At 40.3% G+C, this 16,471-nt stretch overlaps 1 protein-coding gene across 1 annotated transcript in view; it reads right to left on the bottom strand.

Annotated features, from left to right (window-relative positions):
* Window positions 1–13,639, bottom strand: part of gpc5a (glypican 5a) — a 138,324-nt gene extending 124,685 nt beyond the window's left edge. Inside the window, exons 1-2 of the mRNA XM_006780326.3 lie at window positions 13,287–13,639; window positions 9,109–9,270 (exon numbers count right to left, since the gene is read on the bottom strand). Coding sequence (XP_006780389.2) covers window positions 9,109–9,270; window positions 13,287–13,437 — 313 coding nt within the window. The 5' untranslated portion in view covers window positions 13,438–13,639. The remainder of the gene's footprint in view (window positions 1–9,108; window positions 9,271–13,286) is intronic.
* Window positions 13,640–16,471: the final 2,832 nt, after the last annotated feature.

Here is a 16,471-nt window from a genome sequence, read left to right on the forward strand (position 1 = left end):
AAAAATCAAAATTAAACCCCCCGAGTTACAAATATAATGTGTAATTGGAAGCGATTAAAAGCAACCTTACTTCCCTCCCACTAAGAGCTCCTTGTTTGGCACAGAGCACATTTAACTGATTTGACAGCTGACCGCGGTCTCCTCTCAGTCAAGCTGTGGGGCCGCTGCCATTCAGCTGTGTTCCTTTTATCAATTCAAAGAGCAAAGGATGGGCAGTGGATCCTTTAAAAGCTGGTAAACAGAAACACAATTAGTATTTATGAGAGCAAATTGCAAGTCCTGAGAACAACAGGCTAGCTTTCCACTTCAGCGATACCAGCAGCCAGCCCTGCCTGTTTAATGCTGCATTCATCAGCACCAGTGGAGTTCCTGACAAAATAGTAGCTTGCAATTAGAAGCAAAGGCTGACTGACTATGTCTGCTGGATTCCTGTGTCTCGTTTTTTTTACCCAGCCTGGAAACCAAAATGACACACTGCCTGGAAGGAAGACCACAAGCCACAGAGTGTTAATGGTCACAACAGTTTCACGCCACAAACAGTGAAGTAAATTTATAACAGCCGATCTCAGCTGTCTTATCGAGTGGTCATGTAGCATTCATTAAAGCTGGAAGATGAAATATGGCCTTTTCCTCTTCCTTGATTTACCAGCTACAGTCCATATTTATTCATTCATGCTGTTTACATTTTGATTTTTGTTATTGTGAAAAACAGACTCTCTATCTTTAGATCTCGGTAAATGTATTATTGTCATAAATAAACTTGCTGTTTTTCTAGTTAGGACTTCTCTACAGTCAGAAGAGACAGTAAAAACCACTTTAATGACTGTTTGCATGGAGAAAGGAGATCATTCCTGAGCTAAACACATACAGGAGACAGTTCAGCTACAATCAGGAAGGTAAAGAGGCATTAGCTGAGAATAATGACTGGAAAAGATTATAATATATAAGATTATATGAGGTTGCTAAAGCAGGAGACTCCACATGTTTGATTTTCTCCTTCTCTCATTTCTTCATGCAACACCAAAGGGATTTGTATTTCTTCCGGGGATCAAACCAGGGATCTTTCACTTCTACATAAACCACTACAGTATAAAGATGGAAAGTACAAGCAAAATTGCCAAACTGGCTCAAATGTGTTTATTAACGTCTCTTATGCTCTCTGATTACCCCATTTTATCTCGTGTGTTTAATGTACCAAAGTTCCTGTTGTCTTGAGAAGCTCTCAAAAATGATATTGCATTTAACAGCAACATACAACCCTATTCAGGTACAACACTATCATGAAGAGTGAGATGATTCGCCTTGTAGAGGCAGGAATATTTAACAGAAATAACAATATATAAAGTTTTGGTTAACAGCAGCAGTGAGCAGTAGTGTGGGCTACGTTGCTATGAAATATGCATACAGAGTAACCTAAAAAGGATGAATGAATACAAAAACATCTAAAGAATTAAAATTCATAATGAATCATTTTTAAAAACATAAAATTGGGTAAATTGTAACATTTTAATGTACAAGATATTAAAAAAAAACTTCATAAACAATAGATTCCAGGGTTAAAATAAAACTTATTGCTTTATTAAAAAAACAACTGCAAACAGTCTACTTTCAAGTTTTAAACTATAGCTGCAATTCTAACATTTGACTCTGGGCTTTATTTACCTGAAGGTCCTTTTGTGCTTTTCATTGGTGAACTCACTGCATGCGCTTTCACAGGATTCGTGTGTAGGTGGTAGAAGCAGTTTTTGGCGTGTGAGCCTCGACTTATGCCGACCGGTAAACGTCATAATTTGCAAAGTATAGTTTTCTGGGGTGTGTCAGACGTTTTCGTGACCAACCCGAATTTGTGCTACAGAGGTAGAAACAATCTCCCAAAATTATCATGGCTGGACATTCTCCTGTTTGATGCTATGCCGTTCTGTCTCGCAGTCTTAAAAAGTGCATGTAGTACTTTGTAAGACTGCAAACAGTCATTCAAGGGATGGAAAAAAACAAACCAAAAAAAACTACTGTACACTGTATTTTGCAACACCATGAATTATAGGATTTTACATCATCATCTAGTATTTAACCTCATATTGCACAGCCTTAGTAAAAAAAGGAGATGTCTCCCTATTCAGCCTATATGCCCCTGTGCAGTCCAAAAAAATCCAAGAGCATGTAGCTCAGCTGTGCATCAAATGCTGATTGGTTGACAAATTGGCCAGAACTGATGGCAGAGTTCACCAGGAACAAGAGTAGCAGAAAGAAAACCCATCAAATATCACATGAAAAGCTCAAGAGTATCCCACAGACTTTTTACACCAGAAACTTCGAGTTCTGCTTCCACCTGGCAACAGGCACTCTGTGCAGATAGACGAGCTGTCTGCTCCCTACAGCCTGCCAACAGAGAGCCAGGTTAAGCCCAGCAGGGCCCTCTTCCTCAGCAGGCACCTGAAGACACTGCAGTAACAGCATACCTAGCAGCTGTAGCTTCATATTTAACAGATAGATGTGGATCAAATGAAAGAAAAAGCATGCTCCTCAGAACAAAACAAATTTTTTTGACAGTTCACAAGTAAAAAGTGCCACCATTATCATTTGTAGGCCAACCTCTGTGATGTAGCTGCACCCACACATGTACAGTAGTGTGCCATCAGCACACACATAAACTGAACTCTAGAGGAACTACAACTGTCTGCTAGACCAGCAGGGAGTCATTACAAATTCCTGATGATATTATTTACACAAACAGTTCTCCAGCAGGCGCGATACAATACTCCACTTTTCAAATGCCCCAAAAAAAGAAAATCAAACGCTTCTCCTGGAGGAGAGCATTGCTCTCATCTGCTATCTCAGACTGAAACTCTTCTCAAGCATCTCAACAGCTGATTCATAGCGGGTTTTGTTTGAGGTTTATGTGACTCCATCCCCACGGGGAGCTGGGGATTGCACAGGTTGGTTGCCATGGATGTAAGACAAACCTGCACGAGATGAAAAAAGATCTCCCCTGAAGCGCCGCTCAGCAGGCTGCATATTTGTGCGTTGTGTGGACCAAGCGCAGGAAAACCTCACAACGCTGAATGAAAACATGCAGTCCTGGGAGACTCGCTGACAGACCGGCAGCTGGAAGAGGGGGGGAGAAAAAAAAAGCGGAGAACTCAAAGACCGTCAACTCCGTCTTTATTGTTTTTTTCCCTCCACTTAGCTGCTCAGAAAACTTTTTTTTGCTGTGAAATTACCTGACAGGCAGCAGTCAGGTTTGTTTAAGAATTAAAATGTTGTGAAAAAATTGTCTTAAGAAATGTAATGAACCATTCCTGCAGGATGAATTCTGCTTTGAGGCACTGCTCACAATTAACAGCTCAAGAGCTCGTTTTCATTGTCTTAAATCACCAATTGTTTTCTTTTCCCCTCACAAAAGATGCCCTTGAAGATTTTTTTAAAGAATAAAAATACACCAGAGTCCACTAGGGGAAAAAAACAAAAATTTAAATAGCATTTTATGGGTTCCTTTTATTTCTCGGTGTCTCCTAAGTGTTTATCCAGCTACATTCCTCTAATTTCCTCATCCCCCTCTCCCTTCAGCAGCATCATATAAAGATGCCTAATTGAAGGCTTTGCACAGAACAAATGACCACATTAGCCGACCCCCTTTTAACTCGTGCTTCTTCCTGTCTGTGGTTGTAATGCATTAGACACTCTGCATGTTCTTTGTTGTCTCTCAAATTACAGTGCAGGCTGCCAATCATTTGGAGACTCCGTCTACCAGGGTTGTTTTTGCTCCACACCCCCGCCCCCGGCTCTGGAAGATAAAGCTCGCCTGTCCATTTTTTTCTTTTTTTTATTATATACTATAAACATGAAGCAGAACAGCACCGCAGGAAGTATTGAGAGTAGTTTTTTCCCCAAAGATGCTATAGAAGGTTGCTGGCTCTTTGCTTTACTCCCATTATAACCTAAAGACAGTTGAAAGAAGTCTCACACTCACACAAGACGAATGAGAAATAATTCATTCATATTAATTCAGCATCACTGAACATTCCCCAGATAGGAGCGACGGATTAAATGCTTGACTTGGGATTCTTTTATGTCTGCACATGAACTGCAAAACAGTTCTGTTTCCACTCTGTTAAGATCTTAAAAACCTGCCAGACATTTCTGTCCCTCCGTGCTTCCCATACATATCGTGCCACAGTGAGTCTTCTCAGTGTGACAAAGGCTCTTAAAGCATGTACGCCAAATAGAACAATGCCACGTGGGTGGCTCTGGTGGGTGTGTGTGTGTGTGTGTGTGTGTGTGTGTGTGTGTGTGTGTGTGTGTGTGTGTGTGTGTGTGTGTGTGCGTGTGTGTAAACAGACACTTAAGGCTGTGAGCCGAAAAGTCTTTGTCTACATTTGAGCAAATATCAGCTCTGATTAGCACAGGTTTACCTCAACAACAAGACAAACAACATTCAACAGGTGTACAGAGAGGAAGTTAGGTTACAATGAACTAAACGTCTCTTTTTTTAATCATTTGCACTTTATTGCACGTTATGTTATCTTTCGTATTTATGAGCTATTATTTTCTAAGTAAACAGTAACTTTTAGAGAGTGATGTTTTGATAGGAGCAGTGTTTTTTGACTTTGATTTTGAACACACAAATAAAACACAGACATAACCTCCTCAGTATCACTCACCAGTCTGTAAACCTATTAATTATTAATTATTATATTGTTAATGTGGATGCTAAATTTAATATTTAAAAACAATGCACGATAAGAGTGAAGTGTTGGTTTCATTCATAAATTATCATAATAACATTGGTTCAGGATCAATACTGCAACTGACCAATGGAGTTGTGTTAGCATTTAGTTAGCATTAGCCAAAGTTTGGCTAATGCTATTAGGAACAAGTGCACTCAGAGAGCGCAGCTTCCCCAAAGGGTGTGATCTAGACCTGAGTTTCCCATAAATTCAACAAATTGTTATTCATATCTACCATCACACAACATTTTAACATGATATCTTACAAACTCCGGACACTACACAGCTAACAAACACACAAACAAACTGAACCAAATACATACTCTCTGCCTTTGGAGCAAGAACCATCACCACTAAACCAGCAGCAGTGATGTAACAGACTTTTATATAAACGCAGGCAATGTTCTTTTCTTTTTTCCCCACATTGGAAAGCTATGAAATCACTGCAATGTGATTGGTCAGTTGGAATGTTGATCCTAGCATTATTATGACAATGCAGGAACAACACCAAATCAGCTTAACTCTTCACCCCTTACTAGGAGTAACCCTTGAAGCTCTTTTCTCTACAACAGAATGATGACAGAGATGAAACGTCACCTACCGATCAGTTAAAGCTGCCATGCCCCTAATAATTCAGACTTTTAGTGTTAATATCTTTCTAGAATACAACAAAATAATCCTTTGTCTGTCTATATATGTATGTTTGTCCATGAGCTCCTTCCGCACCATTGGGGCCCTTTTTCCAGGAAGTGCAAACTCTTCAACAATGTCTCAGATTTTAAAAACAAACTCTAACTTCATTGACCGTTAGATCAGCAACTCTGATCTTCCTGCTCCAGAAAGGCTGATCAGAGTTAGTTCAATCAACTCTGAGCTAAGTGCACGCAGAAACGAAGCCACCATCAATGGAGCGCCAATACCAGGATTCACCATGGCAACTGGTAAATAAAGAGCAGAGTCTCCATTTTAATTCAGTGTACCGAGGAACATGGACGCGTGTTTATTGACCGTGATATTTACCTTAAAGAAAGAGGAATAAAGAAAAAAGTCCTTTTAATTAGCTTGGTGCACTTCATCAAACAAAGTTAAATAAAAAGCATATTTTTTATCATGTCTGCTGACATCGTTTGCCCATCAAGAATCTTCATTAGATGAAGAATTTTACATTTGATTTTTAAATCTAATTATTCAGCTGCAAACAAAGCATAAGTGACAGAAACTGAAACAGATGTGATATCAGTTACCCAGATAGCAACAGACTGTGGGGACGGAGCCGCCCTTAAATAAAAGCTGTTTTTGCTCAAGTTTATGACCATTTTGTTTTTTCAATAATTATTCAGGAAAGGTTTAATGTACTAATGGGCTCTAACAACCTATTTTATTTATTTATTTTATAGAGGGTTTCATTATTTCTGCCATTACTGGACAGAAATGCTTAATAACACTAAGAAAAAACGTTTTAATGGTTTCCAGTGTATGCATTTATAACCTGATCTAATATCAGGCTTCACTATCAGATTCTGTCTCTCTTACAGTCATGGCAGAGATGTTTTACTGAGTTACTGGGAGCCTAACAGTAAGCATATGTAATGAGTGTGTTATAGTTACTAAAAATTGTAACAGAGCAGTCTACATCTATACTTTAAATGAGAAGATCATGTCAGGATAAAGTGAGCTGCTATGAATGATGATGGGATGAGCTCACACAGTCACCAGAGTGAAAATGGATCCAGGCCTAATCTGATCTGAATCCATGATCCTTATCAGTTTTGTATTCCTCTTGCCGTGCAACCAGACTCCAACAAAGGGATGGTTCAATGATCCATTATAGGGCCAACGATAGCTACTTTCAAGCAGATCTAGTTCTGGGTTGACCCAGTGAGGCTGACTTAGGTGATTTCAGTGAAAAATATGTTGAATTTTGTTAATAATTTGATAACTCAGTCTGAATCTGTGAGCACATGTCAACAGGAAATGTAATCGCCTGACTTGCTTTTAGTATTTATGCACCTATAACACCTTATAAATGCACCTTATCATTTTAATTTAATTGACTGGTACTTATATAGCAATTTTCTACTCACTCTCAGTCTATTTACGTCTAAGCACTTTTATCTAAAATTCGTGCGCACACACTCACACTCAGATGGATGCATCAGGCCACTTGGACTTCAGTATCTTGTCCAAGGATGCTTCAACATATGGAAGGAGGAGCCAGGAATTAGTTGTTAGAGGACCCGCTCTACCTATTTCACAAGAATATCTAATATGTAATATCTATATTTGCAAAAGTCGAATTTTACATGCCTAGCAACCACCTAACACATCTAATACACCGTTGTTGTTGTCGTTTCCTTTTCTCTGTGTTATTAAGTATACCTGCCAATCGCCCAAAAAATACTGCAGCATGGACATGTATTAATGTTTGAAATGGGCACATCATTAATAGAAAGAAAGGAAGAAATCACTCTCCTTAAAGCTGTCACAAAGAGTGAAGTTAGCAATTTGTTCCAGACTATAAGCATATTTTTTTCCTCCTCTAGAGTTTGACTTGCTGGTATTGACTCAGTTTTACATCCTGCCTCAAGTGGTCACTCAAGGAACTGCAGTTTTTGGCGGGAAATAAACAGATTTGTCAGATGTCAGAGATTCAGAAACGTTCATTTTAAATGACGTTTACTAAGAAGAAACATTGATGGGAACCATTTCTTTTCATTTAATTTTATGACCTTTAGTTTTCAAAGCTATATATGATAATCAGAACATTAAGAATGAAAGAAACAGCTTCATCTATTGGCAGCCCTGATTTAGTCTGAAATATAAAAACAAATAAAGAACCCAAACAGCTCATCAGCTTTGCATAATGGTGTAATATGTGAAATATTCAGTAACAATGCAGCTGTGACTCTAATATTCTGAACGTCTGTTGCCACTTGTATTATTCAGCCTGGATGCTGGAAGCAGTCGCCGCTGTTTGTTGACTGATGCAAGCTGATGTTGACAGGGATCTCTGTTTAGTTTGGCACAAGCTCACTCTGGCTGCCTTTCCACAGACCAAACTATGAGAGTGCTGCTTATTTTCAAGCAGCTACTGGTTACCACAGCTGACCCCGGAGTCCAGAGGCTTTAAGGAGACCTCTGGAAGAACACACAGATTGACATTTAAGCAGGAGTCTAAATGCAATTTTTGTTTTGTCATAAAAAGAGCAATAGCTTGATCCTGCTAAATATGTCTGTGTGATTCATGTCTAATGTGATCCCTCTGTGCCACAGGGCTCCGATGTCCTTTATTACACTGAAGATGGACACAATGGTTCATTTTTAGTTTGATCCCAGGTTCCTGCAGCTAAAACTCCTCACTAGATTACCAAATGTACAACACATAGATGAGACTGTTATTAAAAACTTCATAACTGAGTGAAACTTTAACATTTTATTGCCACGGGGAGTATAAAGCAGCTGCTACAATCCTTACACTTTCCCAGTGTCAGCAGTTTTAACTGTTTCAGATGTGTCATCCTTCATAAACTTCTGAAGAAAGGCTACAGTGTGTGTTTTCTTTCAACTTTTCAGCCTTGAAAAAGACACAAGAAACATCTGATGACAAAAACAGGGCAATGCCCCTGCAAACCGCGACTGAAACACTGTGATCATGCAAGTCACTCCTATAAATCTCTGGAGCGTCGGGGGAGGATAACAGCACGCCTTTTTTTTAAGCTGAGAGACATCATTAAACTGAAGTGGCTTAATTGTATGTCTGAAATTGTACATTTAAGTCATAAGCTCTAAATTTGTTGCACACCCATTCAGCCATCGTATGTCGGCTATCAGCCGGAGTGAAGGGAGAAAAAGGAGAGCGTGCAGAGAGAGGCAAGTTGCTACCTGTAAGTCATTGTTGAGTGAAAGGATGGAGAGGAATGAAAAACAACACAGCGATGGAAGGCCACTTCAGTTCCTTTAAGATGCGTTTATGATCAGACAACTACCAAGGCCAGCACTCCAAATTCGAGATTATGCAACAGTTTTGATTTATTCCCAGGATAAAGTTTAAGGCCTTGCACAGGAATCCTCGGCACACACACCTGACAGATATTCACCCCTACACACGGCCTCTCTAGGCTCTAACAGAAACAGCCGGCATATCTAATCTGAAGATCACATGGTAGCTGTAAGGAGGACAGAAACTCTCTGTCTGCTCTGATGTGGAGTCAAATTGACTCACCCCCTGTTTTGACAGCACCCTCACAAACCTTAACTCCTTTAAGTATACTTCAGCTTGAAAACATGAGAAAACATCTACGCACATGTTATAACGATAAACATTTGAACTCAGCACGTGCTTACAAGCACGACGACTGAACACAAAGAAAGAAGTACCTACCTTGAAAAGCGGCCACGTTGCGCGCTATGAGAAACTTCAGGCTGGAGCTGGACGTCTGGAGAAGGTTCTGGATGTCTCTCCGGGCTGCCACCTGGTACCTCTCCTCCATCTTTTTGGTGCAGCATGTGGAGTTCTTGGAAACACACACCTGAAGGTCTGAACCTAAGAGTCATCAACACTACATGTTAGTGAAGCTTGAAGCTTTACGGATTAAAACATGATAAAGCTAAAACACACAGAGGGGAAGTTGAAATCTTTTGCCATCTTGCTTTCAGATTTAAGGGATTTGACAGCCCACGCTGCTATTAACACATGGTCACAGACGTAAGACATAAATTACAGGAACTGCAGCCATTTTTTTTTATTTCCAGAGGCTCAACTTTAATTAGACAAACAAGCACGATTTTAAATATAAGCACTATTTTTAGTACTTGATGAAAATAATTTGTGGTCACTGTCTGCCTAAAGTCTAGAACTCGTGGACATGTAAGGCCTTTACTGCAGCCACCTTCAGTTGCTGCTTGTTTGTGAGTCTTTCTACCTTCAAATTTGTGTTCATTAACTCAAAAGCATGTTGCATCAGGTTCAGATCAGGTGACTGACTTGCCAATTTAAGAATATCCCATTTATCCTTCCCTTTTCTTTAGCTTGAGAAACTAGGCTGTTTTTGCTGTTTGCTTTGGGTCATTGTCCATTTGTACTGCAAAGTGCTGTTTGATCGGTTTCGCAGCATTTATCTGAATCTGAGCTGAGAGTAAAGCACTGGACACTTCACAATTCATCTTGCTGCTTCTATCAGCGCTCACATCATCAATATCACTAGTGGCTGTTCCACTGACAGCCGTACACGCCTATGCCATAACACTGCCTCCGTGATGTTTGACAGATAATGTGTTATGTTTTAGATTGTGAGCCGTTCCTCTCCTTCTCCATACTCTTCTCTTCAAGTTCATCTTGGTTTCATTTGTGGCCTCTTTGAGTTGTTTTCTGGCAAATTCTAATCTTGCCTTCCTGCTCTTGAGAGTAACCAGTGGTTTTCACCGTGTTGTAAACCCTCTCTATTTACATTCATGAAGGAGTGTCTTGATTGTAGACCTCGACGATGATACGCCTACCTCCTCGGGAGTGTCCTTGACTTTGTTAGAGGTTGTGATTTTGATGTCTTCTGTGGTCTTTTGGGCCTTTTGGTGCTTCTGAGCTGGTCAATGTACCAGATTGCTGATGTGGCCTATCCTAAAGTTTGTTCTCTCTCTCTCTGATAGGGTTATTTTGTTGTGATGGCCTCTTTCTCTGTCACCAGCATCACTCTGGGCCACATATTTAAAATTGCAGCAAAAAGCTACAAAATAAAAATTTCACACTTTAGATACTCAACTTTAAATGGTGTATCTGCTTCATTTGTCATGCAGTAACAAGGGAACAGGCCCCAAACAGCCACAAAAAGGCTTGTCAGTCATCTGTCCAATTACTATAGTGCCTCTGAAAATAGGGGACTATGCAAAAAAATATCTCATAATTTTGCAAAAAGTTAAATCTTTTTTGCAAAACCCCTTGAATTTAAACTGTAAATCTGCATTTTATTCACATATTAATTGTTTGATTTAAAATCCCCTGCAGTGATGTTCAGATGCAAATCCACAAAAATTGTGTCTTTGTCCAACAAATTATGGACCCGTCAATGGAACTTTAATTCTATACCAAAACATTTCATCTTGGTCCCTGAAGAAGATGTTGCTGGACTTCTGACTTGGAGGGGTTTTTTTTATTAATTTACTTCTCCTTCATGCAGCTTAAGTTGGGTTAAAGTTGTGCCAGAAACCTATGCTTAGGCTGGACAGTGACCTCAGATGTGGCTGATGATAATGTTAAGTTTTGCAGATATCTGGTCTGAAAACTAAAGTATTGGATGAATACATCGACGAAATGTGCTAAGCCAACAATTCATGTGGTGGAGAACCAAACTGTGGGGCAGTTCAATAGCTCTTGAGGTCCATTTCAGCAAATCTCATGCATGTCAAGCTGATGGAGGTGCAATAAGATGTCAGATTTAGTAATCTTCTGGGAACCATAAAAACCAAACATTTCAGTACAATACTTTAATGTGCACTAAAGCAATGGATGAAACTAGACCACAATAGAGACACATCAACAGGATGGATAAAAATGCATGTGCGCATGATAAACTGTGAGTGCATTTGAAAACCTACTGATCGAAACTCTGACAAAGAAACAGCCTACATATGTGAAGCATCAACAGCTTATCCTGAGAATTATTTCAAAGCCAGCGGACATTCATCAAACATTGGTTAAGAAGACATTACAACGAGGCTTTTCTAGCAGTGCACAGGTTGATAAATGCTTTGCTGAAGCAAGAAACCCAAAACAACGAGATCCGGAGGTAAGATCTGCATCAAAGCGTTATCATCTCACTCAACTGATGTCTTGAATATGCCACTGCTGCAAAACACAAGCAGTCTCTCCACATAAGGGACAATCAAAACATCCTCAAAGAGCCCGAAAACTCTGCAACAGCCTCCCCGACATGCCTAGGCAGAGTGTGCTGAGCTGTTGCCAGAGACACTATCAGTGCGCTGCGAGCTTCAAGAGTGAGGGGAGGAGAGCAGAGCAGGCGATGGCACACGTGGAGGAATTCAAAGTCTTCCTGATAAGACGACATGAAAGTGCCCCAGGTCCTGCTTTTTTAACCTAAATGCTTTCCAGAACTATTTCCACTTCCATCACTGCAGTCAACAGCATTTTTAGCCAGGGTGATGGACCTCTGACTTGCTGCGTTTTGACCCGAACTGGCACTTCTTATCAGGCAGGCACTGTCAAACATGGAAACAGCTCTGTATCTTAGATTCCTGGAATTTCTAGGGGCTATTTTTCCACAAACCTCACTTCAATTATAGAAAAAGAAAAAAAAAACTTTACCTCTCACTATCTCTCATTACACTACCCGCTGTATGTCAGGACAATAATCTGAATCCATCAAGGCAACGATTTACATCTTTCCACTGTTATGATGCACTTTAAGCCCTGAGGTTGTTAGAAAAGTGTGAGCTTTAAAGAGTGGCAAATGTTTTCACAGGGTTAGGAGCCACTGAATTAAGAGCTTATAATGCCTAAAGTTAAGTTTGCAGTTCTGTACCGACACAGCAGCAAACCCTAAATCCACACAGCCACACAGGCTGGTTTGAGGAGTGATGATGGTAACATAAGGGTTATTTAGAGGTTTATGAGGCATTTGAGGGTTTTTCAGTCATTTGAATAATTTTTCCTCACTGCAGCAGGGAGATGGGGTGGCGAAGTTTATAGGGAGCAGTTTGTGGCAGGATGGCAGTCAACACCATTAAGATTTACTTTTCCAGGAAGAGGCCAGAGAAGACCAGGAGCAGGAGGCAGCAGCCATCCAGTCAATGACAGCCTACATGAAATACCCACACCCATAATTCTCCCCCTCCAAAAAAAAAAAAAAAGAAATCTTGAGCCGAATTACCATGTGTGGCGTTCAGAAAGTTAAGTGAGTCCTAGTTTGCCTAACTTTACTCACAATAATTCCTGTTTATCTCTCCAAGCCACTTATCTGCTGTAAACACCCGAAAGAAAGCTTTTCATCATGGCCCACTAGTAATCTCAGCAGCTTCAGCTACTGGTTTAGTGTAGCTGAAGCTGCCTGATTTATGCTTCATTTGCACTGGTGTGTCTGCTTTTTTTTAAATAATAATAATAATAATAATAATAATAATAATATTTAGAGGCATTTCCAAATGTATTTATGCTGTGTAACACTTTCAACACGTACAAATATGACACTAACAGATGAATGAGTGGATTTTGTCTGAATCTTATATATCTTGATCTAAAAGTCACAAAGCCACATGTGAGTCCTCTTCTGTCATTACAATAACCGCACACACACACACACACACACACACACACACACACACACGTGAAAATGTGTTTAAAATGCACGTTTTGTCACAGCAAAGACGGAAAATGACAGGTTAAAGCAGCTACACAGCTGTTAATGATTTCTGTACGCGGGTCTTCATTTCCTTCCAATCAGTGTTTCTTGTGCTGATTGGGTGACGTGAAGATGTAAATGAGGACATAGTCATTTGCATTACCGTCTATGTTTTGTGAGATTTCATCTGGAAGGAAACCTCTCAACATACCTGGTCTTGGATTTGAAGGCAATAAGTGACTTGGTCCGATTTGTCTGAGTTGGAAAACTTTGCGCACTTCGTCGCATTTGTTTGCGCTGCCGAGTCCTGATGCACAGCAACATGCCAGGAGGAAAACACAGCGGACCCACAGCGCATCCATTTGTATAAAATCCTGGGTGAATGATCACAAGAAATTAAAAAAAATTAAAATAAATAAATAAATACTTAAAAAAGTCTTTTTGGAAGTTGATATTTCTCTTAAAGCTAGAGTGCGTCGGTTATCAGGTGAGTCCACATCTCAGGGTTGAGCGTCGGCACGTGTCGGGTTTGTGTTTCCGTCGGGGAAACGCTGCGGATTACCCTTTAAATCCACACGCAGAGACAAAGTTACAGCCGTGTGACTTGACGCTTTCAAAGAGGCATGTTGGCCAAGTTGGCTGGACCGAGAGCAGAGGCGGTACCATAATGTTACCTGCACCCAGCGGTTGAATCCGCGTCACAAGCGCTACCAGGCAGCGCCATCTAGTGGGCAGAGCTCAGCATTGACCCGTCTTTAAAGCCTTCTCTCCAAAACTTGGAAGGATGTCAAACTAATTTTAATATTTTAGGATTAAAATTAGATGAACTATAGATTTTCAGATTTTTTTTATTTATTACGTCCTCAATGAAGTCAGAATGGCTCCTATTCTGTAGGACATGAGCTTCTTTACAATCGCCAGGCTCGATAAACTAAAAAAGTACGAAGTTGTGGTTTTAATGACGCGTACGCGTGTGGTTTAATTGTGAAAAGATAAATATTTAAAAGCCCATTTGTGTGCTGAGTTTAATGTAAACTGGTGTGCCTGTCCCCCATTCATTTACTTCATTCATTCACAATTTTGCATGATGTTTAGGATTTGTTTAAACTTCATGAGATTATAATCTATGGCGTCTAACTTTAAGACCAGGTATGCAGTGTTTCAAAAAGAAAAGAAAAAAAGCAGTTGATCGCCATGGTACCTTGTGCTGCAGAGCTAACCCTAGTACAGATTATGTTTAAAGTATGAAATTCCCACCAGCTGCCTAAAAAAAAATGGCCCTCAGTGCGCTCAAGTCTTTGCGTTTCTGGATTACTGAACGTCAGTAATAAAGCCTGATTCTTAGACCTAAGACTAAAATGTGCTTGTAAACGTTTATACCAGAGCAGATAATTCAGGCTTTATAGTCATGCCTTTCACCCCCTTAAACACCAACAGGGCTGCAAACAGAACATGTATGGTAATCCACCAGATTCTCCAGTTTCTTAATGACAGATACTCTTTACCTACAACATTTATCCTGCAGGCTTTCCTTTGTGAGTTCAAATAGGTTTAACCGTTTTCCCCCAGAGCAGACCTTTTTCCAAACTGAGCAAAGCACACTAGGTTGCTTTTTCCCCCGTCTCCTGCTCCCGTAATACTTTGCACTGTGTAATCAGTGTCCACTTATCCATGTTTGTGATTGGTCAGAAGTCACCAATGTCCCCTCTTTCATATGAACTCGCTCAGACGCGGATTGAGAAACCTCATGTTGATTTATCTAGTGAATGGCCACCTTCATGTGACTGTGCCTGCACTATAAATGCAGGTCTTTAGTTTTGTGTGTACAGGAGAGCCTTAATATGTAAAATTAAAATATGTTTTCAACTACAGAGAGCACAGCCACTTGTAACAAAGGTTTCTGGCTTGCAGATGACTTTTTGATCACATGCAACAGCAACACGAGTAATGCCAAAAGGTAGTCCAGAGACTAGTCAAAGACTACGATAAGGTTTTGAAAGCCACGACGTGACACGTCACGATTTAAAGCTCCAAAATAGTTTACGTCTAGCCAAAATCCATCAACTTTGCAGTGTTTAAACCTTTAACTGCCAACTCAGAGATTAACACAGAGTCAGAGGAATGTGCAATAGAAATTTAATCTTTCAAGAAGTGTTACAATAACCACCTGAAAATTTTAAAGCTAACACTGTTAACAAATGGATGAAAAACCAACATATCCAGTTAAGATTCAGGTCCGTTCCATTTCCTCGTTTCCACACAGGCCGGGACAAGTGCAATACCTGGAGGAACACAGCATTGCTACCCATCCCCACCTACACAGAAAGGGATGTCTTAGAGTCTCCGATCACATGCAATAAAACCTAAAGAACCTCTGATGAAGTCTGCCAGTCCCACTTAGCAGAATATAGCTCATCAACGCAGTCAGTTTTGCATGGATTTGCACAGCAAACACTGTTAAAGCTGAATGCAAACCAGCAAAACTGACCACACGACGATCGACAGAAATCCACCTTCGGCCATTCCACAGAAAGATGCAGTTAGAAGTACTTCAAGTGCTTACATTGCAGTAGATTGTGCAAAACACTACCTGCACTATAAGCACTTTAGTACTGCTGAAACTGAGTTCATTGGACGATTACTGGCAGACACTCCCATTTGGTGATTTGTTTGTTTTTTTAAACTGTCATAGTTGAATTTAATCAGGCTGATGTGACACAAATTTTAAACAAACGCAAATCTAAACAGGTGGAGAGCAAGCAGGCCACCATCAGTTTTGCATAGATTTGCACAACTCATATATTCTTGTAGTGCAACTATGCAAAACTAGCAGAGAACTGCGAGATATTTGAGCCCAATTAGAAGTTCAAAAAAAATTGTCTGGTGGCGCTTATCACAGCCCCTTATGCCAGAAGGAGCACTTAGGGCAGTAGGTGCTAGTCTATTTCACTATCTGCACTAGATGCACCTTAGCACAAAGACAGTACTTCAAACGGGAAAAAAAAAAAAAAGACATGAAACATCAGAAGATTGTGCACATCAGTGTCAGGGTATTGCTGTAAGTGCCTCCACTGCAGTAGGTATTCCATAGTACTACCTGCACTGTAAGCACTTTGGCAATACACAGACCATTACAGCATCACATGGAAGGCCAGCCATGCTGCTCCACGAGGCAACTTTGTTTGATTAGGGGGGGTCCTGCACCTCCGGGGAAGGTCGATTAATCTGAAATCATAAGAAAGCGCATTAGGGGAAATCAACGCATTGCAACAAGTTCCACGTGTAAGTGACTTTTACTTAATTAACGACAATTCGGTCTTCCAAACATCGAAATAGCGCATCAGCGCCCCTGTTTAACAGTTATTGCACGAGATTTTTGTTGTGGCACGAGGAGCT

The sequence above is a fragment of the Neolamprologus brichardi genome, chromosome 1 (assembly GCF_056152115.1).
Source record: "Neolamprologus brichardi isolate AB-2024 chromosome 1, ASM5615211v1, whole genome shotgun sequence".
Taxonomy (NCBI): Eukaryota; Metazoa; Chordata; class Actinopteri; order Cichliformes; family Cichlidae; genus Neolamprologus; species Neolamprologus brichardi.